The sequence below is a fragment of the Camponotus vicinus genome, unplaced genomic scaffold, assembly GCF_025532165.1.
Source record: "Camponotus vicinus isolate PSW18456_S1 unplaced genomic scaffold, iyCamVici1.0 SCAF_1, whole genome shotgun sequence".
NCBI classification, from domain to species: domain Eukaryota; kingdom Metazoa; phylum Arthropoda; class Insecta; order Hymenoptera; family Formicidae; genus Camponotus; species Camponotus vicinus.
This window is the reverse complement of record NW_028141945.1, coordinates 23998883-24023084: the sequence shown is the minus strand read 5'-3', so window position 1 is coordinate 24023084 and position 24202 is coordinate 23998883. Positions and strand designations below refer to the sequence as shown.

Below are 24202 nucleotides of genomic sequence, written 5' to 3'. Positions count from 1 at the left end.
TATCACCGCATGAGTCGCTAACTATTTTATCTTATAACATAAAATTATGCTTTAAATAAAATTTTGGTAAAGAAGAAAATGTCTTAGAATTACGTCAGAAATACGTGTTCCTTAAAATAACGTTATTTTAATAATGAAAAGTTGTTCCGGATCGCCGGCCGTCCGACGTTGCAATCAGCTGATTGCTACACGCGATGTGTGTATGGCGGAGTGTGTGCGTAAGAGAGAGAGAGAGAGAGAGAGAGAGGGAGGGTAGGAGGGACAGACATTCATACACACGCATGCACTTTTTTTCTCGCTCTCTTTCTCTCTTTTACGCAACACTCATACACTCTCTCATTCAGTCTCTCACTCACACTCTCTCGGTCACTCACTCACTCACTCACCTGCTTACTCACTTGCTCACTCACCTTGTAGCAGCGTAGCGAATCTTCATGCTATGTATTGTTGTTATCTGCTGCACGGTTATGATTGCTAGAGATGCGCGACACATCGAAATTTTTTCGATTATTAGTCTCACACTTGATTGACACAATACAGATTACACGATAACGAGTTTACTGTTTATTCACTCACTATTGATTTATCGATATCAAAAATTACTTTCAAAGAAACGCGAATGCAAACAGCACATGACTCGACGCGAAGCGACGGACCGCGGAGACTGCGCGACCACAAGAGTTATGTTGCCAGAAACGCGACATCTAACAAACGACTTGCGCGTGGCGCGTGATTGACGCGAGATAAGACGAACGATCGGCTAAAACCTTCGCATTGCGAATGCGGTAAAAAACATGAAACGTATAATAACATACTTAAAAAATTCATTATTTATTATAAATAATAACTATTTCTAATTATAATAAATAATTATTATTTTAAAAAGCATGTGTTGTACGTTATTACGTTTTCGAAATTATTGCATTCACGATGCGAAGATTTAAGTCAATCGCAAGAATAATGTAATTTTAATTACATTCGTCTTATCTCGCGTCAATCACGCGCCACGCGCAAGTCGTTTGTTAGATGTCGCGTGTCGCGTTTCTGGCAACATAATTCTTGTGGTCGCGCAGTCTCCGCGGTCCGTCGCTTCGCGTCGAGTCATGTGCTGTTTGCATTCGCGTTTCTTTGAAAGTAATTTTTGATATCGATAAATCAATAGTGAGTGAATAAACAGTAAACTCGTTATCGTGTAATCTGTATTGTGTCAATCAAGTGTGAGACTAATAATCGAAAAAATTTCGATGTGTCGCGCATCTCTAGCAATCATAACCGTGCAGCAGATAACAACAATACATAGCATGAAGATTCGCTACGCTGCTACAAGGTGAGTGAGCAAGTGAGTAAGCAGGTGAGTGAGTGAGTGAGTGACCGAGAGTGTGAGTGAGAGACTGAATGAGAGAGTGTATGAGTGTTGCGTAAAAGAGAGAAAGAGAGCGAGAAAAAAAGTGCGTGCGTGTGTATGAATGTCTGTCCCTCCTACCCTCCCTCTCTCTCTCTTTCTCTCTCTCTCTCTCTCTCTCTCTCTCTTACGCACACACTCCGCCATACACACATCGCGTGTAGCAATCAGCTGATTGCAACGTCGGACGGCCGGCGATCCGGAACAACTTTTCATTATTAAAATAACGTTATTTTAAGGAACACGTATTTCTGACGTAATTCTAAGACATTTTCTTCTTTACCAAAATTTTATTTAAAGCATAATTTTATGTTATAAGATAAAATAGTTAGCGACTCATGCGGTGATAATTACCCGTCGGGCGGTCAGCTGCGCCCGCGCTCGCGGCACGCCGCGCCGCTCCTGCCTGCCTTCTGTACCCGACGCGTGATTTACTAACTATTTTTGCTCATAATACAAAAACTACGCTTCAAATCAAATTTTGGTAAAGGAAAAATTGTCTTAGAATGGTGTCAGGAATACGTCATTTTAAAGACATAACGTTTTTCAGGATCGCCCTGTATATGTCATATAAACGTTTGATGTTTACATCATATAAACATCAAACGTTTATATGACATATACATATGTTATAACGTATTTCACATTTGTATTTTAATTGAATGTAAAACACTTTCTTGTTTCTATTCTTCTACTCTCTCATTTTCTCTTTCTGATTCATGCTGAGGTGGATCGAGTAGCTGAGGTATGGTCAGATGATTGATTTGAGAGAGAAAAAGTTTAGTTTCAAGATTATTTCTGTTTGTGAAATATTTTTAACGAAATACAACTGTTTATAAATAAATATATATTATTAACAAATATATATTTCTTGTTTTTTTATTCATTTTGCTCATAAATATATATATTTTATATAATAAAATTTAAGTGATTGTAGTCTTAATCTAAATGTTTTTTTTTTAATTTTAAGTTTTTGAATATATATATAGAATATACGTATGTACAATTAATATATAAATATATTAAAAATTATATATATAAGTATTAATATGTAAATATATTATAAATTATATATGAGTATTATGAGTATATATCTTTTCTGCTATCAGTTATATATGACATAAAATGGTTAATTAATATTCACATCATGTCATATATACTATTTTTTATATATATTTGCATTATATATTTTGTATTATATTTTTCACAATTTCTTTATGTACATATATTCAAGTTTTATTGAATTTAATTTATATTACATATTATAATGTGTTAGAAAGAGAATGAAAACCAAAGGAGAGAATGAGAGGAAAGTACAGATGGCAGTACTAGTATACTCGCTGACTTCGCGCATGCGCATTCCATTTTATGCTACACAAAATCGGGAGAGTTGCGCTACTGTATATACTGTGGCCTTGGACCTTCCAATGGCCGTGCCGAGGGAGCACCGATCCTCACGGTATTCCCCCCGCGCCCGCTCGATGCCCGCCTCGTCCCTGTTCTTCCGCCTCAGATGCCGTTGGAGTCGGCGTCTGGCCTGGACCGAGGCCTCGCGGAGTTTCGCGATTTCCTCGGTCCACCAGTACGCCGACCTTCTCCCGCATCCCCTTTTCACCCTTGGCATCGAGGCATCGCAGGCTCCCCAAAGAGCCTTGCGAAACCTCAGCGCCAATTCCTCCACGTCCAATCCTTCCCAGGACCTTCTACCCCCATACCCATACCCATAGCGAGGCGTGCACCGAGGCCATCAGGAGGTCCGGATTAAGCCTCGCGAGGGACCACCTGTGCTCCTCCTCTACCATCGTCCCAGTGAGCGGCCGGCGGGCGGCCAGTCCGAGCTCGATATACTTGTGATCAGACAGGGTCTCGAGCTCAGCGGCCACCCTCCAGCCAACCACCATGCGCAAGGCCGCAGGGGAGGCCCACGTCAGATCGATGATGGACTCCCCCTGCGGCCTCACGCCATGTGGCCACAGTCCCTTCGTTGAACAGAGTCAGTCCCAATGACCCCGCCCAATCCAACAGTGTCTCCCCGCGCCGGTCCCCGAACGGGCAACCCCAAACCGCCGATTTGGCGTTAAAGTCACCCATCACAAGGACCGGCCCGGGGAGGCTACTCCTCACTACCCCCTCTACTTCTCCGAGCGCGGCCTCGAATTCGGCCAGGCTTAGCGACGGGGGGGTATACATCCCCACAACGCAGGTAGTCCCCCACCTCACCGCCGTGAAACAGACGCCGCTAGCCCCCATCCTGCAGGAGGGCGACTCGCTGTCGCCCCCCCGCACGATGGCCACGTGCGGCGCGGCCCTCCCCGGGCCCCCGCCCGCAAACCAGGCTGGGTGCCCAGGGGGGACCACGTACGGCTCCGACACTACTCCCAACCCACAACCACGCTCCGCCAACGTGTGCAAGAATAAATCCTGCGCGCGGCGGGCGTGGTTGAGGTTGGCCTGTAAAATGGTATGGGGCTTACTCTTATCCATCCCGCGCCTTCTGCTCCTCCATCGTGTTCCTCCTCACGGGTCTCTCCCTCGGAGTCCTCTGCTTCTTGGGTGGGTCCTGCGGCGGCTGTTGCTGCTGCACCTCCACCTCTACCTCCATCCTTGTCGGGTCCTCTCCGGGTATATCCGGTTTCGCCGCCACATGTTGTTTCATCGGTCCTCCTCTCCGGGTACCTCTCCTTCTCACCCTCCTCTTGCGGTTGCACCTGTTTGTTCCCCGCTGTCCCATCCACTGGAGGAGCAAGGGTAGTTGCCGCTTCCTTCTTCTTTTTCTTCTTCTTTTTCTTCTTCTTCTCCGGCGCCCTCCCAGCGTCCGAGGTCCCCGGCATGGCGGCCTCGGGCGCCGGGAGAGCGTCAAATCCTATGGCGGCGGGAGGATCAGCGACGGGGGTCAGCGGGGGGACCAAAGATCCTCACGACCCCCGGACGCTGAGCCTCCCCACCACCTCTCCGACGATCCGGTTTATGATCCCCTCCATTTGTTGGAGGAGGGAATAACTCGGGTCGAAGCCACTCGCCGCCCCCCCCCCAAAGGAGGGGGGAGCGGGCTGGCCTCCGCACTTGGCGGGGCACGCCCGCGTCCCCCCATCACCGCAGGCGGGGACGGTGACACCTGCAAGGGGGAGAGGGAACGCGCGGGCGGCGGGGGATGTTCCATCCTCCCCCGTCACCCGCCCGTCCCCCCCATCCATTTCTCCAATGCACCTCTCCTTCACGTCCTGGAGCTCTTCCTCCAGTCTCCTCACCTTCCTCCTCAGCTCCTCGTTCTCCCTCTGCGTTTTCTCGGCTTCTCTTCTGGAGAGGGACGCCTGCTCCAGCTCCTCCATTCGCTCCTTGTCTAACTGCAGACCTCTTATCTTTCTCCTCAGTACTGCCGTGACCTCCTCCGTTACTCCACAACTTCCCTCTTGAGTCCTATGCGCAAGGAGGTTTACCCCCGCGTGCACTTTAAGGGCCGTCATCCTTAGGGCTCTGATATACGTGCCCTTAAGGTTCCTGGATGTTGTGGCCACCTTTTCAATTATGCGAACTACCTGCATCACCTCCGATGTGATGTCCGGAGTTGGCTAGTTTTCCAACTCCTCCACCAACTCGTCGATGCTCAGTAGGTTCGCAGCCGGGGGATTGCGAGGTTGGGATCCGCCATCCTTCTCTCCTCCCATTCCTCCTGCTCCTGCTTCTTACTCTCCGCCCTCTGTTTCTCCCGGATCTCATCTATGATGTTGGTAGTCCTGGGCCTGCCCGGTTTCCTCTTCCTCTGCCTCCCTTCGGTTGCCGTCACGGATCCCTCGTCCTCCGTAATGGGGGCCGAGTCGGACGAGGCGCCCCTAACCCTCTTGACGGCTTTGGAGGGGGCAAAGACGGTCGAGGACGCCTCGCTCGACTCCTCCTCCTCGCGGATCAAGGTGGGCTCCTCCACAAAAATGACGGAGTCCGCCGTCACACCCAGGGTGTGGACGCGGTGTGGACGCCCGTCTACCCCTGATTTGGTCCTCAGGTGGCCCCTCTATCCTGTCTAAGCGGATCGTCGGCTGCAGGCTCCCGACGTCCGGGAGGCCGCCCGCCCTCGGGACGCCCGGGTGCCCATCCGCCATCTCCTGCCTTTGGGGCCTGGCTATATTCGTGGGGGACCGAAGAATCAGGCTACTCCTACGGAAGATAGCCTCCTCCTCGTTGCCCCGCACCACCTCCACCACCTTGTTTACCACCGCCTGTGGTATGTCCTTGGTGGCCCTGGTCTTCTTAATACCTGGGACATCTAGGTACGTGGTTGCCTTCGGGTCGAAGACACGTCCTCCAACTCCCTTCACCGGTGGTGAAGTCACTCCGTTTTAATGTGTGTGTAAATTTCTTCCATGGTAGTATCTGCAAAAGAACCGGTTCGGCCATCATGGCAGCCCCACCGCGGTGGAGCTCCTTCCCCAGTGATTAAGTGCCCTAGTTACGGGAAGGGAAACAGAGAGGCTGCTTTCGGCTGGCCAGGCCTATCCCTTCCAATGACTCTACAGAAAAAGGGTTCCCGGAGAGGGCCGGGTCCACACTGATGCTAAAGGTTTAACCTCACCCCAGGGAAGGGGAGCGTGCCGATCCGAACGGTCGCTCCCCTCGACCCCAGGCTAGAAGGTGCCAGGGTATATCCCCCACCGGGAACGCGGAGCGGTCTTCCCACTAGTATGCATGACCGTTCACGGGAACTTTGCCACTGTTGTGGGCTTACGGTCTCCCATATTACTAGGTCAGAGGCCCAGGTACTGACTTCACGCATTCCCCCCGGTCAGGGGCTACTACTCCCCCCTTGGTTAGTCTCCGGGAAATATCCACACATCCCTGTTCCACGCTCATACATCCATCACCCACACATACGTGCAATAGTGCGCTCTTAGACCCACTCCTAAAGGAGTGGGAGCTCTCCCACCACGACAAGGTGGCGCACCGTCGAGAGAGATATTTTATGTGCGTATGTGTGTGCGTGTGTGTGTAATTAAAATTTTTCAATACCGTGAATACTTTCAAAAAATATGAATGAATATTTTTAACTAAATTAATCGATAAAAGACTGAATTAAATGATATGTAGAGGGAAACATTAGTAAATCCAGAAAGAGTATTTTACAAACAACTGTGAAAAATACATTTTTCATTAATATACATTTTTAAATACTTTTTAACGCAATGAAGAATAAACGATTTCAAGCAATAATATTAAAAACGATCGATTTTATGACTTTTCACGATAAGAAATTTTGTAAATAGGATATTTTTTGCAGGCTCTAAACAAATTTCTAAACTGATTAAAAATTGGTAGTGAATAAGTTAATATGAGATCTCTCTGGCTTTAATATTCAATAATTATACAAAAAATAAATAAATTTGCCTTACATAAAGACATTTTAGAAATATCATTGATAGAATAAAAAAAATTCTGTTGGATATAAATGTATCAAAGTAATATATGTATTAAATATATTATTATATGAAATTCTTCATTTTAGTAGAGAGCAAAAAGAAATCGGGCCTATATAGTTAATCCTAATAATAGTTATTATAATAAATGTTAGAGATGGGCAAAAAATGTTGAGATTACAAAATTTCAAATTTGACAAATATCTCAATTTTTTTATCAACATTTTTGTAACTCTGAAACTATTGTGATGTCGTATCTTGATTAGGAAGATATTTTCTGACTGTAAGTAATTTTCAGAATATGAAAATGAAATATTAAAATATTACATGATGAGATACTCATGTAAATAATGCTTATCTCTAACAAATATTATAATGTAGTGTCACTAGAGAATTCTCTATATATGTAATATAATTTATATAATATATGCATACATTCTCTCTCTCTTTGAAGTGAGAGTTAGGACAATTAATGTTAATGTAGGAAACATACGATGAGTAATATTGTGCAATGTTTGATATATACAGGATTTTTGTTCTTTTTGTAGTATTACAAATACAACAAACCTAGTGCAAAGGCCTCAGCTGTAAAATACATTTTTTTTTTTCTAAATTATTAAGTGCATTAATTCATGCATTTTAATTTTTATAAATATATGCTGCAACATTTCGAGCATGGCCTATAATTCTAACAAAATTATGCTCAAATACATAATATATTAAAATATCATTAATGTATACGTTTATATTTAAAAAATATACAAAAAATTATTTATCCAAAGAATCTGTCTTTAAGAATGTATGGTTTAAGATATATTAGATGATATACAGAATGTATAATCGAGCTCTTTTATTACCATAATCTTAGATCCATTCATGGAGTCATGAATTTTGATGCAGTCCATAAGTTTTCCTTGTGCCAGATTATTATATAGCATTATAATTGCTAATTTAATAAGATGAACGATTTTTGGAAATTCGAGAATTATTTAAGAATAATTTTAACAAATGAAAAGAAGTGTTATTGAAAAGGGATAAATGTGTATATCAAGCATTTTTATAGAGTACAATGTGGATTATTTGTGAATATGCAAGTAGAATGTGCCAAAAAAATATAAACTGTTTTATAATGATGTTCAAAATTTGAAGATCACATGCAGCATGGACACATACACACACACATATAAATCCTAAACCATGAATGTATAATACACATACATACATACATACATATACATATATTTGTAAGGTTTAGGATTTCTTATGCTACATGCGAACGTTCTCAAAATGGACATGGCCGATAATAATGATAGTGTCAATCTTGAATATGCAATATAACAGCTGTATTATAGACAAATACATCGAATTGAATTTCTATCGAAGGGTGTGTGTGTATAGACGTATGTGATAATTGTATATGTTATAATAACGCGCGTATTAATTATATGTAACGATGAAAAAAACTTCTTATCAGTAGCAGCTACGAAAAATTGGCAATGTGTCTCAACATTTGTGGTGCGACAGTATTAGGTATATATGTATATATGCACCTAGCATATATTTTCCAGCTCCCTTTAAATGTTACAAATTTATAATGTATTTGTTAAAATATATTCAGAATGTTTTTGTTAAAATGTTTTTAATATTTTAATTTGTTAAATATATGTGCATATATTACGCGAATTAATATTTTGTACGATCGTTGGCAAATTTTTTTTTTCATGAACTTTTTTCTTCTTTTTTTGAGCATCATACGTAGAAGTTTAAGATCGACAGTGCAAAATATACGTAAATTAAAATGTCAGATGTGAGACATGTTTTGTAATAGATGTGTATCGAAAAAGAATTTGTATGTTCGTTTCTATCTATTCTATCCTATGTGCATGTAATAGGAAGAAGCCTATATGAAATAGAAGGAAGACGTATTTATTTTTATACAGTGTCTTCTTGACGTTTTAATGTAGCAAGGTATAGTGAATTATACATTATATGTACATTATGTACGAGAGAGATTATTATATAATATTTATGTTATAACTCTAACACAGCCTTCCAGACATCATATGATACTTTGAGGGAAATGGTTTATATAAAATCCGTTTATACACTTATATAGCTGTACATACACAGACATGCTCCCGATTTATTCATTTTCGCGCTTTATTTTACAGATTGTATGGATTTATAAAATATACACTAATATTATAAAAACTATCTCATTTTATTAATCCCTCTTCAAATAATTCGGCGATGACAACAAGTAAACGTAATTGAAATATTAAATGCAATAATAATGATGAGGAAAAATTACGATAATATGAAAATGTAAATCTGCACATAATACATTCCGCTATCTTATATATTCTAAATAAAATATTGTAAATCTCTTATATATCGCAGTCTTTTCAAAATCAGTTGCACTTTCCATAATTGAGATTTATATGGCAACAAGATTTTATATTATGCTTACGATTGCACGTAGAATTTCGATATAAATTTCGATATAATTAATACGCGATATATATCGCAACATTGAGCAATAACAAGTGTGTGACAATTTTATATATAGTAACCTCTATTTAGTAATTTTAAGCAATTACTGAATACCAGAGGCAAGAATCATAGAATGACGCGTGATCAGGCGGCGAGCTGTCGACGTCTGGTCAATTCGTAATCGATGAGCAGAGAAATGTCGGGATGGCGGCGCAGGATCGTCGCGCAATAGCGTAAAGTTTGACTGGGATCGGCGCCGGCCTTGAGCAGCACCTTGACAGCGTCGAAAAATCCGCTCTCGGCGGCAACCTGCAGCGCTGTCAGACCGTCAACGTTGACCCTTTCCAATTGAGCCAGGGGTGAGGTGACCAACAGCGACACTGTCTGATGAAATCCCCTCGCCGACGCGAGATGCAACGGCGTGTTACCGCCGGCGTCTTGTGTCCCCGGATCTTCACCATGATCCAGCAGCCACATCACCACGTCGATGTGATTCTTCCGAGCGGCTATATGCAACGGGGTCTCGCCATAACGCGACGCGATGCCTGTCAGCGTGAGCGGCATCAAGAACGTCGCGGTATTCAATGCCCCGCACTCCAGACTCTCGTGCAACGCTGTCTCGCCGCGGTCATTCTTCAGCGAGGTATCAGCCCCAGCAGTCAGGAGCGTCCCGATCACCGATTCGATGTCCGTCTTGCAATTGTTATCTGGGCAAAATCGTATATCATTCAAAATCTTGCAAATTATGTAGGAAAAATACAAACGTAGAGAACAAGTACACTCATGGAGCTATGAACGAAGAATAAATTTTATGTAAACATTATTAGTAACAATAATAACAATATTATTTTAATCGTACCGAAAACGGTGGACGATGCTAAGATGTGTAGGGCGCTTCGGCCCTGATGATCCTTGGCGTTGACGGGTCCGGCATTCGCCAGCAATTCCAGCGTCTTCAAGGCGGCGTCGAAATCGTGATAATGAGACTTTAGCGGTGTGTGTGCCAGCTGACGGGAGAGCATGTGCAACGCGGTCGATCCACCGCCGGCTTCTTTGACGCTCGGCGGACAGCCGTGTTCTAAAAGATCCTTCACGAATTTCAACACGTTGCCTGGTCTGCCGTTCAGAATCACTCTATGAAGTGCCGTTTCACCACGCGGAGAACGCACAGTTGGGTCGCATCCGCTCGTCAACAACGTCCTATAATATATTCAACGATAAAAAAAGATATAATATTCATTAGTCATATGCAATTAGTCATATATATTTTATACATTAGTCATGTATTCTATTACTATTATTAATTATAATAGTTTTACTATTAATATTAATTATATATAATAAAACATTTTGGTACTATATAAAAAAAGAATATAAAGTATAATTACAATACATTACATTAAATTACGAAAATAAAATAGTGTAATAATAATTGGATTAATTTTGAATTTAAATAAGTAGTAATATATCTGGATTAAGAATTTATTAATAGTTAGAGATTTATGAATCTATTAATAGCTATATTGAATATATTTGAGAGAAAGAATGCAATGACTCGTGAATGACTCAAAGTTTCTAAATTGGTGCAAACTTCGAGAAGAAGACAGTTACGTAAAATAGTACAATAATCTTAAGCGAGTCGATCGTAAAGGTGGCGATAATTCTTTTTCGAAAACAAAACTGAAGTATCTACCTGAGCACAGGCAAACAATGATTCGTCGCCGCCATCAATAAGGGTGGATCACCCGACACGTTCCAATCCGGTTCGTCCTGGTTTTGCACGCAGCCGCTGGCGATCAACGCCGAGACGCGCTTAACATCTCCCGATCGCACGGCATCGTAGAACGAATCGCTGTCCTGGCGGCCGATAATAATCTCCCTTTCGGTCCCCTCGTTCTGCACCTCGGCCTTCATATCCAGACCAAGTTCCGCCACTTTCTCGTAACAAGCTCGTATATCTCCCGCTGTGAAATCTCGTGACTTATCTCTGGCATGAGTATTGCTGTCGCATATCATATGTCGTTCTTGTACTCCAATTTCCACTATGCTCCGATTTCGTTGATCCTGATCCTTGGATCTCTCTTGGTCCTCGATTTTGTCGTCCTTGGTGTGTTCGTCTTCTTTCGCGTGACACGTGAATGCGTTTTCCGACGCTACGTTATTATTCGCTGATAAATTTAAAACCGAATTCTCCTTATGCTTCTCATTGATCCTCAACTCCTCGTTCCTTTTGGATCTATTCATTCGCGAAACATCGACACTTTTTTCCTTTTTATCCTCTTCTTTGCATGCATTCTCCTCCGTTTTTCGCGCATTTTCATCGAGCGTGCTTAGATCCTCTTGAAATGATTCACCGGGCAAAACGTTGACTTCCGTGGCGAGTTGCTCGGAAGAACTATCTGTTGCAAGATTAGCTTCTCGTGACAATGAGGTATCCTCCATATCGGTGATAGGATTGTCCGGGTTATCTAACTCTCGACCATCAAAGTGAGCTTTCGTGGAAGCGCGCGGAGTCGTCGCCTTCTGCTGCTGTTCGCGTTCCGTGGTCGCTTCATACGCGGAAGTCATCGCATTCGCTTAATTGATCTCGATTATTCGCGCTCGTGCAATTGGCTTGACGTAGAACAATACGGCGAATGGATGTAATTAGCCTGCGAAATACTTCGCTTTCGCAGAACAAAGTTAAATTACGCTACGCGATGCAACGCACATTCGTCGCATACAGGAAAATCCTGTTCTACAGAAGAGTACAGCGAGATCAAGAGAACACGATCGAATAGAACCGAGGCAAACGTTACCGGCGCTTTACTGACGCTTCGCTAAAGAGCAAGCGGCCCCATCGATGCCTGCACCGACTTCATCCCTTCTTCCTCCTCCTTCTCTTCTTTTTCTTTTGACTCCCTTTGCTTCCTCACCGCACTGCGTTAGTGTTTCGTATTCAGTGTAGCGCCTTCATTCGTTGCTTGCCCCACTTCATCGACTTTTTAATCCTCCTCTGGCAAAGCCATAGGTGCCGAACCGTTGGAATTTAGGCCGGCCACGCCGGTGAATGTCGTATCGTCGAGTCTTCATATTTCTGCGGTCGTATAGAATAATTGTGTGAATTGCACTTTTCCAAAACTGAAAATAATATTAATTAAATAAGTCAATTATATTTCAATTATTTTATATATATATATATATATATATATATATATATATATATAAAATTATATATATTATATATATATAAAATTTTATATATATATATTTCAATTATTTTATATATATATATATATATATATAAAATTTTAATAATAATAATTTTACATACATACATACATACATACGTACGTACGTACGTATGTATGTATGTATGTATGTAAAATTATCAAAATTTTTTATATTGAAAGATAAAATATACTTAATAAAATATAAAAAGTTTAATTTTTTTCATTGCACTACCATATATCTCTCCTTTTTCATTATTATTTTTAAATATAACATTCAGTATATAGAGTTTCTCTCTCTCTCTTTTTCTATACATATATATATATGACAATAGCATTCGACAATATAAGCCTAGAAACATAAAAATAATATATTTTTAATATAAGAAAATATAATTATATTTATACTATCTTATACAATATCATATTATCTTTCTATTATATTATCTTTTTTATCAATTATTCATTAACGCAATTTCTTCAAAACGTAATATGATGCGCTCACAAATAAAATTATAGCCATAGTTGATGCTACGCCTATTAACTCGCTCTGCCTTCTGTCGAGTAATGATGATACAAAAAATTTCAAGAGAGAAGAAAACTCGGCGACGTCGAGTCGTAATCGCGATCAGACACGCAGATGTACATGTGAACCTAGGGGGTAGAAAAAGGAAGAGCGTAAACTATACATGTACTTGTTTTGTGTGAAAACTTGGGAGATGTCGATTGAATGTATAATCAAAGTATCCAATGTACAAGCGCGTGCATGGTTGAAAAGTTACCCCTTTATTGAATATTGGTTTACATGAAACTTAAGAACGATGAAAACACAGAGCGAAGAGAACCGTAATAGTAACAATATAGTAATATGTATGTCTTTCTTGTGTACAAAATAATATTTCAGTCATTTATCCACATTCTGAAAAGAGGTGGCAGTCTGCATTCGCTAAATGATAGATTAAGGAAATATCGCATTCTTCCATTGCAGATGAAGTCAAAAGGAGGGTCCGCCGAAGGTGCGTCGACTTTAAATCATATCTATGCTAAAACAAAAAAACACATTATCATTCATATTATCAATTAATCTTACGATAACAAACGATATTTGCGATACTCACTCATTTATCTGCTTCGCGATCTAGAGCCCGATCGAGATTTTGACTTGGTTCGATCTTTGGAAACAGATTTGCGTTTCTTGTTGCGATACTTATCTCTGGCACTATCGCTTTTGCTGCGGGATCGGCTGCGCCGTGATGAGCGCGAACGCGAACGATTACTACGGGATCTCGAGCGGGAACGTGAGCGCGAGCGCGATCGTGATCTTGATCGCGAGCGGGAACACCTAAAGTAAAAAGTACAATGAATAAATGTTTTAATATAATCATCACGTGCGTATATTTTTGCCTATATCCTACTGTTACGAAACACTAGCATGAAACATGAGATATGATAATTTCACTACTGTTTTTTAGAACTCGAGAACTTAGATTTTTACTTTTAGCGCGTACTATTTCCAAAATTATTGCGCGCATTCCGATTTCGCCAATATGGTAAAATCTGCTCCTGTTAAACCTTTAATATGTATATAGACACATACATGCATATGCATATTTATTTATAAGTCTAACAAATTTTTGTATAAAGATGCAATGTCTCGATATTATACAAGTTTCTTTTTTAATGGAGGATGCATGTTAGTGTATGTATAATAAATTAAATAGTAAAATTATCCGAGCTCTAATATATAAAAATTGTCAGTCTTACTCAGTCTCACTCTAGTCTTTAAAAATGTATCGATATAACTTCTGCGCAATTTCTGTTGGATAACTTTCTACCCAACTATTTCAATATATGCAACTAACTTTAAGACTGGTGCAAGCTTATGCATAATAATGTAATACGGATTTTCTTCATTACGCTCATTCAAAATTCACTCTGCGTCACCGTATACATTAATCCATGTATAGACTATATACTTGACTGGTTCTGCTTATGTATCATCCTGTTCCCCGGGCTGTACTTATAGCAGATAATCGTGGATCGCGTGCACGCGATGGCTACGCTGGGAAGGGAGAGTAGACGAGCGCTTTTATGCAGATGAAATCACGATAGGTTCGGAGATGAACGGAGATGAAGAGTGGCTAGAGATGGAAACGCTGAAAGTTTATCTCTCAGCGGTCATTAGGTATCATTACGAGGACGACGACGATGACAACGACGACGACGACGACGAAGACGATGACGACGACGACAACGACGATGACGACGATGACGACAACAACTAGGCAGAAATCACAGATAGCTGAACGAAGAACGCCGACGTGCATAAACTCTCGATCTACATCAGTGATGGTCAGTGGTCAGTGGATCGGTATCGTAGTGGTGCGCAGAACTAGTAGCCGCCACACGTGTCCGGCCCCTCATGATTTTGTCGCGCTTTCTCGCTCGCAGAGATGTGCAGAAGGAAACCCAAAGTAGGTGGGGTGCTCTACGCTGTAACTACGACGCGCGATGTGTGTGTCACGAACACGTGAACCCAAGGCGAATCTCGCGCGACAATGTCGGGCAGCAACACACGTTTCTCATGCGTGTGCCGCATGCTCAGCCGCAACTCCTATAAATAACGGGTAGTATTACGTTTGCCGCCTTACAACCAGTTTTTTATGTTTGTAGGAATTATTTTTTTCTCTTAATCATTGATCATCTGAATGACTTATCGCTATTGGACAAATAAGGCAACCTATGCAATCTTTTTGCACAACTGTAAAATTTAAACAATAAATACAATACTACACAATCAGTTGATCAAATATATCTTATGTGCAGCTATATAGACCATCACATTGAAGATATATAATATAATATTAAAAATAGCTGTATTTTTGCACTTCTCCTAACTATTAAATATCAAATAATTAATAAAATACACATTAAAAACTTAATCTAAATGCAACAAATGATTAATATGAAATATTTTTGAAACAATTGTAAGTTTGAACCTATATAATATAACAAGATATAAATCTATATCTTTCTATCATTATTTTATAATCTCCTTTCATCCTGCAAGTTAAGTCCCCGTAATACATAACAAAGGCAAAAACTTACATACAAAATGTACACAATTCAATGTACAATCTTTTAAACATAAGTTTAATAATATATACAAGCTTTTTAAGAACTGTATTGTTATATATATAAAAATATGAAAGTATATGAAATAATTGTTAATTCTATTCAATAAGAAATTTTTAGGAGACTTACCTTCGTCTGCGAGAACTCCTATGACGATGACAATCTCTAGCGTAATGACCCCTTTCACCACATTCATAACATTTATCTTCCGGATGAAAAGGTCTTCCACTGCCTCTCCTAAAGGAGCCTCTATCTCTCAATTTCTTTCCATTTGACAGTTCTACACGAACGCGTCTTCCACATAAAGTACGACCATCCAGTCCTCTCACTGCATCCTCTGCATCTCTAGGATCCTCAAATTCGACAAAGGCAAATCCAGGAGGGTTTCTAGCAACCCAGACATTTTGTAGGGATCCGTAATAGGAAAATGCATCCTCCAATTCTTGCTTACTAGCGCTACTTCCCAAATCTCCCACATAGACTTTGCCATCCGAGGGATAACGTGACATCTAAATACATACATATAAAATTAGAATAAAAAAAATCACAAATGAAATACTGATAAGTAAGATGGATAAAATTACACAATCATATAATTTTCTCATCTCTATTATATTTGTCATATCTCTCTGTATATTTCAAAGGGGGTAAAAGGGGGAAAAAAATGTACATGTAAATATTTCGTATTAAACTTTTTTGATAAGAAATATTTAATTATAAATAGAACAGCTACTCGCGTAAATAAAGCAATAACGTTAATTAAACACATTAAATTGTCGAAACATAATTCCTTCACATTCTTTTGTATACCTTGCTCATTTTGCTCGTTTCGAAGATTACTCGTAAATATAAAGAACCATGGGCTGAAATGGTGCCGTATTTATTGAAAAATACGTAGTTCAGTGATCAGCGTGATGGCTTCTCATATGCACCATATCGATTCGAGAAACAAATTACGAATTGATTAGAGAAACCGCTTTTCATAGAAGCAATTTTTCAATAGCGTTTCCACCACACGATATTTACGATGATGTCCACCAATGCCAAGCGATACTTCGCTACGTGAGCTTCTATTTGGACCAATCAGAGAAAAGAACTTTGTTACGATCATATATGAAGTGATATGAGTAATTTTCTTTTTTTTTTTCTTTAAAGAATACCACATTAACGACATCTTGGTTATCGATAAAATACTGACGACACGAAAAATTTCGTGATCACCAAGTGAAATTGAAGAACTCCAACATTATCGACATTTTTTATTACATATCGTATTATCATAACGAGGCGCGAATAACGCGAAACAATCAGAAATGGAGAATTTATCGGAATGTTTTTTAATAAAAAAATTTTACAGAAATTATTTTATTGCTACAAAAATAGATAGAATGTGATAAATAATTAGATTATTAATAATTATCGATCATAACTAATTATGTTTGATCACATGTATGGCAACCATGCGGTTGTCATAGCAATGGAATATTTTGACAATACATACTTTGACAGTTGTCGAATGTGATGTAATGTAATAACGTAATGTCGACTGTATGCTGTATTATGTTGCATAAATAATTATATTAAAAATCGATTAATAATAATAATAATAATAATTTAATCATGAGCTCGATTTTTGGAAGTGGCGATAAAACCGACATTGTTGTATTTGACGTCTCGAAAAATGAAAGAAAATTGAACGACGAATTCAAAGTACTTCAGCGAAAATTGAAAGCAAAGTGGAAATTTGTAGAGTTAGTAAAAATTAAGTTAAAAAGAAATCTCAGTTGTTTATGTATTATATGAATTATATCACAGAATTCTAGATGTTTTTATTTTTAAAAATGAAAAATTTATACTTATAAAAATGAATATATTTCAGAAATAATGAAGTGATATCGGAAGAATTATTGGCAAATGCCAAGATCTTAGTATTACCAGGACCATTAGGTAAATTTACCGAGCTTGAAATGAATTCCATTAGAACCTTTTTGAATTCTGGTGGCAGTGTTCTTGTCACACTTGGGGAAGGTGGTGAAAACAAATCTAATACAAATATCAATTTTTTGTTAGAAGAATTTGGCATAATGGTAAATAATGGTATGTAAAATATTCAACAGAAAAGAGAGGGAGATAAAAAATATTTCACATTCAAGCCTTATATATATAAATTTACAATCTTTTATTTTTCTATTTCCAGATAGTGTAGCTCGCATGAGTTACAGTCAAACAATGCATCCCAAGGAATCTCTAATATGTCAAGGCTTGTCAAATAAATCTATATTTTTAAAGAATCATGATGAGTGCATGTAAGACAATTTTTTAATATTTTATATTTTTTAACAACTTTCTTAACACATAATTGTTTCAGTGGTATGAAATTTTTATATCCTTATGGTGCAACATTAAATGTAGTGCAACCATCTGCTGTTGCTTTGTCCAGTGGATCAATTGCTATTCCGATGAATAGACCCATTTGTGCCTATCACTGTGTAAAAACCAGTGGTGGCAAATTGGTTGTGTTAGGTTCATCCAGAATGCTAACAGATACCTATATAGAAAAAGAGAATAATGATGCTTTGCGTGAAATGATTTTTGATTTTTTTGAATTGGATATCACAGGGATAGTGGATCTTCACACAGACGATGTAGAAGTAAGTTTATTAATTGTATAAAGTAATGTAATTCAAAGAATAAGATTTTCTATATATTTGAGTTTATAAAATTTAAAAAATGGAATTGACAAAATGTACTTTTATGAATGTGCAGTTTTGGGAATACAACTTTGTGCCAGATTTAACACAACAGGCAGATAATCCAAAAGTTTGTACACAAGATTTGGACAATATCGATATTCCTCGCGAGTACACCAAGTTATTTAAACAGCATTTTTATTCCATAAATTTGAACATGATACCAGCATGTATAAAATCATATGAAGCTTTGGGAGTGAAACATGAACCGCTCACTTTAATTCCACCTCATTTTGAGGCACCTTTACCTCCCACGCAAGCTTCAGTGAGCATTGCATCTTGTGCCTAATCTTTATTTCTAATATATTAACACATATATTTGTTATGTATACAGGGTGACCCATTTTAACTTAGGCAGCCAAATAACTCGAAAAATAAGCAAGATAGAGAAAAATGTTTTAGACAAAAGTTGTATGGTTTCGAGGGGGCCATAAGATGGTATCATTGGTTTGACCTTGAAGAGTCATTTGAAGGTCACGTGAAGGTCACTTCAATTTTTTTAAATGGAACATCCTATATATTTTTGTACATTCTTGTAGCTCATCTCGAGAGCTTTCCAAAACACTATAATTAAGTACATTTTCGTTAAGTACTTTTTGAGTTATGAGGCTTGAAATAATTTCTTAATTTTACATAAACCGTAAAATATCTTGTAAAATATTCATTTTTCGATTACCTTACCTTAATAGTTTTATGTACAAAATAATGAGAGGAATCAATTGGTGTAAAGAAAACACATAGTTGTTTCGAAGAAAAAATATGTAATTTGCAATTAACAATTCCATATTTTTTCTTAAAAACAACTATGTGTTTTCTTTACACCAATTGATTCCTCTCATTATTTTGTACATAAAAGTATTAAGGTAAGATAATCGAAAAATGAATATTTTACAAGATATTTTACGGTTTATGTAAAATTAAGAAATTATTTCAAGCATCATAACTCAAAAAGTACTTAACGGAAAGGTACTTAATTATAGTGTTTTGGAAAGCTCTCGAAATAAGCTACAAGAATGTACAAAAATATATAGGGTATTCCATTTAAAAAAATTGAAGTGACCTTCACGTGACCTTCAAATGACTCTTCAAGGTCAAACCAATGATACCATCTTATGGCCCCCTCGAAACCATACAACTTTTGTCTAAAACATTTTTCTCTATCTTGCTTATTTTTCGAGTTATTTGGCTGCCTAAGTTAAAATGGGTCACCCTGTATAATTTTAAATGATGATCCTATAGGTATTTCCTCCAAGTTTTCAAGAATTACCACCGCCTGCTTTAGAACTGTTTGATTTAAATGAAGCATTCAGCTCTGATTTCTTGAAACTGTCGCAGCTCACTAACAAATACATGGCGACGAAAGATTTGTCAAATGATAAGGAACTAGAACATTATATCAGAGAATTTGGAAGTATTGTAATAAGGATAAATAATTCCGATACGCGCACCTATACCGCTAAAGAAGCATTGAATTTCATTTTTCAGAAAATTTGCAGTTACAAAGCGACGCACGATTGAAATCCTTGTACAGATAGATATTAGAATTTATCTCTGATTTTATAAGACATTCTATTAAAAACATGTTTAGAGGAAGTTACGTTTTATTTAAATTTCCCGCTTTTCCATTTTTTTTCATTTGGCGTCATCTATCGTCATTACTCGGGAAGCTAGAATCAAATTATTTGTTCTTTGTAGATCTAGCACCACTTCAATCTATAACAATTATCAGCTGATCATCAGCTGATGACAATTCGTGACAAGCAATGACAAATGCTGTTATAACTTTTGCGTGACATTTTCCGCTCCAATTTTATTTAAATAATTCGTAATTCTTTTTTACAATAAAATTCTTGCAACAATTTTTATAAACAATTATATATTGTACATCGAAGTTATACGATGTAATCAGTGTGAAATATTTCGATAAATAATCGAAAGAGAGAATAATCCCTTTTTATAAGTGCAAGGATTAAATTGCAAATATTCTTTTACTTAAGACGAGAATCATGGAGTCACATGAAATGAAAAATGTAGCAAATAATGTAGCTTTAAATGCACATGCAATATTAAAATCAAGTGTTTTAACAACTAATGAAGGTATATATAGATCCATTGGTAGACTGCTAAACTTAAGATTTTGGTATACTTTTATGGTGTACTTTTATTTTGAAGTGTTTTGATGATTTCTGCATCTAGTGTCACTAGCACAATTTTTCTGCTGCTATGTTTTAAACTAACTGTTAATAGACTAAATTGCGTGTATCAGATTACATAGCTCAGCACACTAAATCGCACAAAAATGGGTCAAACTATGTCATTATGATACAAAAGATTATGAATGATAGTAATAATAGACTTTGAATTTAGCTGAAAGATTACAAAATCTCCAAGAAGAAAAACACTCGAAATTAACAATTGGAGCATTCTTCGAATTTATGAGAACTGCATATCAAGTTAATGATAGTTGTGAAGGTTTGGCTACGATATTGAGTGCTAATAGTGAAATTGATTGGCAAGAATTAACAAAGATTAATTTAGATCTAATACATGAAAATAATAAAGTAACTAATGATAAATGTAATCTCAATAATCAAGAACAACAATACAAACACAATGATTCTGTACAGGAGTTGTCATTACAAACAACAAGTAGTAAAGAAACAAATACATGTATATCAAATAGTACGATAAGCTCGCAATCTTCGGTAGTCTCCTGTAATACCATTTATGAGGCATGCAATAAGGATGACTTTACGCAAGAATCTAACAGTGTAGAAAGTGTTTCTAATAAATGTTTAGAAACAGGAGATAATATCAAAGAGGTAAATCAGCTGTCAGAAAATTGTCAAATTTTCAATGAGAAGAGGAGAGGTTCACAATTTAAGGAGCAATTAGAAGAGAATGAACATGGTTTAGCAAATGTCATGAAGGAAAATCTAAGAGATATTTTACATGAAGGATTATTGGACTCTGTTTTGCCATATATGCTACCGAAATCCACTCTATCACAGCCTGTTATTAAAAAATCTACTGTTGTCGCAGATGTTAAAAAAAATTCTTCATTGGGTAATGTGACTGAGAATAAAGCAACAGTTTCAATTCATAAAGAACGCGATAAGGAAAAAAATAAGATAAACAAGAAATCATTAGAGTAAGTATTTTGAGAGCAATATAATAAATATATATAAAATTGATTAAAAAAATACACTGTGCAATAACAAATATTTTGTTGCTTACAAAGTTAAAAATATCTTCAATAAATAAAGCTAGATTAATTCTTATACGTCAAAAATTTAAACAATAAAATTCTGATAAAATTATCATTATTTATCATTTTGTATTTCTTAGGAACGAAGTGGAAATTCATGTATGTGATGAAGATAAAAATATAAAAAAAAATTTTCGATGTCCACAAAAACTTCTTATACAAAAAATGTGTTATTTTGCTGATGTCACAGCAGGGCAGAAACTTGATGAGATAGACATATCGGTACATTGTGATGTTGTTATCTTTGACTGGCTGATGAGATGGGTGAAAAAGGATATCATAAAAAAATCTGAATGGCCAGTTCTAGAGGCGAGTAATGTCATTCCAATTATGGTATCCGCTTGTTTTCTACAAATGGAGCCGCTTTTAGAAAATTGTCTTCAATATTGCCATGACAATATGTCAGATATTTTGAAGACGTCGACGATCTTATCGTGTCTAGACGATAATCTTCTTACAAGGCATGTATTTCATTATGTTCTCTCATCATAGTTTTAATTATACTTTTTATTATATACATTTATACAGCAAACAATAATAAATAGCTAAAATAAATAGTTAAATTTTTTTTCCATTATCTTATATTGGCTTATTGAGGCTTATGATTATTGACAGACTGGCTGAATTATTTACAAATGAAGATGTTGAAATGTTAAAGGACAAAAAAGATAAAATTCAAAGTCGTTTGTTTTGTAAATTAATTATGTCACTGGTAGAAACCATTCCAGATAATAAAAAGGGTCATTATAGTTCATTGGCTATGCTGTTTAAATGTGGGAAATGCAACAAGAATGTTATACAATCGATTTCCGATTTTGTGCCTTGCATTCCAAGTGCAATGAAAATTGATAACAAGGGAGCTGTTCATAGTAAACATGTGAGGTATACACAACATGTACAATGTTTACATCGATATTATTACACGTGAAAGATGAAAAATATCTCATTATTTTACAGAGATCTGACTTGGACATTAAATGATTACATCATTACCTTACGATCAGAGTTGCGCTCCTGGCGCAAAGTTTATTGGAGATTGTGGGGAGATTGCCATTTCTTGTTCTGCCAGCAGTGCAATGTGTACTTTCCGATACATCAGATTGACTGGTGCTGTTATCATCCAGAATCTGCACAATTTTTTGTAAACGAACAACAGAGGCCTACGCCTTTTCCTCTGGGAAGATATCCGTGCTGCAGTCAACGTGCCTACAGATTCGAAGCTTTATCCAGCCAAGGTGGATGCAGGTACAAAGTTAGTATCAGCATATTTTTTGTAATTATAAATTAAAGAGAATTTACTTTTGTATTAAGTATTATATTAAATATATAGGAACGTGTAATATATATACATATAATAATGTAGCTTATATAAGATTTTTATTTCTATATGCTTTTATATATTTATTTTGTTTTAGGACCATGTACCAGATATAAAGAGCGAGAAAGAATTAAACGTTTTAAATATCTTGACAGCGAATAGAGAAGTAATAACTATCGAACCGCCTCAACTCTTTTTCCCGGAGAAGATTACACGACTGGTGACACGCGATCCGTCTCTTCGTCCAGGCAAATTAGTATGCAAGGATATAATGTGGTGGAATGGCATAGAACTCGTGCCACCGAGACCAAAACTTGGCCTGCTCGGTAAATAATTTTCAAGAAAGTCTCTATTCATGTCTCATTAAATTATTACAATGCACATGGAGAAAAAATTTTTGTTATAAAAACAGGAAAGATTTGGGGAAGTTCGGGGCTCCGTAAATTGCTTCAAGCGCAAGATTCGCAAAAGTCTTTACAGAAACTTCGTCGACAGATTTCCACAACTACAACCGATATTTCGTCTCCAGCCTCTTCGATTACGGACGAGGACGATGAAGACGACGGCGGGACTGCATATGAGGACAGCAGTATAGATGATGAATCGTATTACAGCGAAGAATCCAATACATTGTGCGCATTAAAACCAATGAATAAAGCGAAACATAGTCAAAAGTAAGAGATTTGTGTTGATAGTATTTTTAAAATGCAAAATCACTTTGTAATCTTATCGTCTTTTAGGAACAACAGTAGATGTTGGAGCGGTAATTTAAATATAAGACATAATCAAGATAATCAAAGAGATTTTGAAGAAAGAGCTGCGGCGCAAATGATAGTTCTTTTGACAAAAAGAACAGTTACAGAGAACTTGCTTTCGAAATCTTATAACAAGCAACACAGTTATAAAACTAAGCAACCTATTGGTATGTTTCTCATGTACATAATTATATATTAAAAATTAAGTAAAAGCAAAATATCAATATCACATAAATAATCACTCATATTGAAACAGGTGGAACATATATGAAACTAGAAACTGAATTTCGTGAACAATTAGCTCAATCTTGTAAATATAAAAATCCTCTAATAGGGAAAACTCGTATGAAATCAAATAAATCTTGATTTGTATATGTACAAGATTAAATTAACTTGGAACATCACGTTGCAAAAATTATTTTATTGTGATTTAATATGATATGAAAGAGAAAAAGGAGACATACATA

General features: G+C 37.6%; 5 protein-coding genes across 9 annotated transcripts; 2 read left to right on the top strand and 3 right to left on the bottom strand.

Annotated features, from left to right (window-relative positions):
* Positions 1-3274: 3274 nt before the first annotated feature.
* On the bottom strand, positions 3275-3652 carry LOC145959950 (uncharacterized). Its single transcript, XM_083079189.1, has one exon. It carries the CDS (start codon positions 3650-3652, stop codon positions 3275-3277), a length of 378 nt encoding a protein of 125 aa, XP_082935315.1.
* Positions 3653-8717: 5065 nt separating this feature from the next.
* Positions 8718-12392, bottom strand: LOC145959790 (uncharacterized). Its single transcript, XM_083078945.1, has 3 exons — positions 10994-12392; positions 10160-10500; positions 8718-10007 (listed from the first exon to the last, which is right to left on the bottom strand). Exons 1-3 carry the CDS (start codon positions 11866-11868, stop codon positions 9445-9447), a joined length of 1779 nt encoding a protein of 592 aa, XP_082935071.1. The 5' UTR covers positions 11869-12392; the 3' UTR covers positions 8718-9444.
* Positions 12393-13274: 882 nt separating this feature from the next.
* Positions 13275-16674, bottom strand: LOC145959789 (serine/arginine-rich splicing factor 7). 4 transcript variants are annotated; one of them, XM_083078942.1, is made up of 4 exons: positions 16455-16670; positions 15774-16153; positions 13628-13851; positions 13275-13547 (listed from the first exon to the last, which is right to left on the bottom strand). In XM_083078942.1, exons 1-3 carry the CDS (start codon positions 16461-16463, stop codon positions 13632-13634), a joined length of 609 nt encoding a protein of 202 aa, XP_082935068.1. In that variant the 5' UTR covers positions 16464-16670; the 3' UTR covers positions 13275-13547; positions 13628-13631. The 4 variants fall into 4 exon arrangements, 3 of the variants coding, with proteins under 3 accessions (XP_082935068.1, XP_082935067.1, XP_082935070.1); XM_083078941.1 differs by having other exon boundaries at positions 13275-13552; positions 16455-16668; XR_014435183.1 differs by lacking the exon at positions 13275-13547 and adding an exon at positions 14486-15123 and having other exon boundaries at positions 13721-13851; positions 16455-16674.
* Positions 16675-16825: 151 nt separating this feature from the next.
* On the top strand, positions 16826-19987 carry Ift52 (intraflagellar transport 52). The gene is made up of 6 exons (XM_083078934.1): positions 16826-17395; positions 17524-17741; positions 17842-17950; positions 18013-18295; positions 18411-18659; positions 19634-19987. Exons 1-6 carry the CDS (start codon positions 17265-17267, stop codon positions 19910-19912), a joined length of 1269 nt encoding a protein of 422 aa, XP_082935060.1. The 5' UTR covers positions 16826-17264; the 3' UTR covers positions 19913-19987.
* A 107-nt stretch (positions 19988-20094) lies between these two features.
* On the top strand, positions 20095-24139 carry LOC145959782 (uncharacterized). Of its 2 annotated transcripts, XM_083078933.1 has the most exons (9): positions 20103-20491; positions 20762-21545; positions 21743-22123; positions 22278-22544; positions 22620-22914; positions 23078-23306; positions 23393-23654; positions 23721-23902; positions 23992-24139. In XM_083078933.1, exons 1-9 carry the CDS (start codon positions 20401-20403, stop codon positions 24099-24101), a joined length of 2601 nt encoding a protein of 866 aa, XP_082935059.1. In that variant the 5' UTR covers positions 20103-20400; the 3' UTR covers positions 24102-24139. The 2 variants fall into 2 exon arrangements, 1 of the variants encoding a protein (XP_082935059.1); XR_014435180.1 differs by lacking the exon at positions 23992-24139 and having other exon boundaries at positions 20095-20491; positions 23476-23654; positions 23721-23863.
* The last annotated feature ends 63 nt before the right edge of the window (positions 24140-24202 follow it).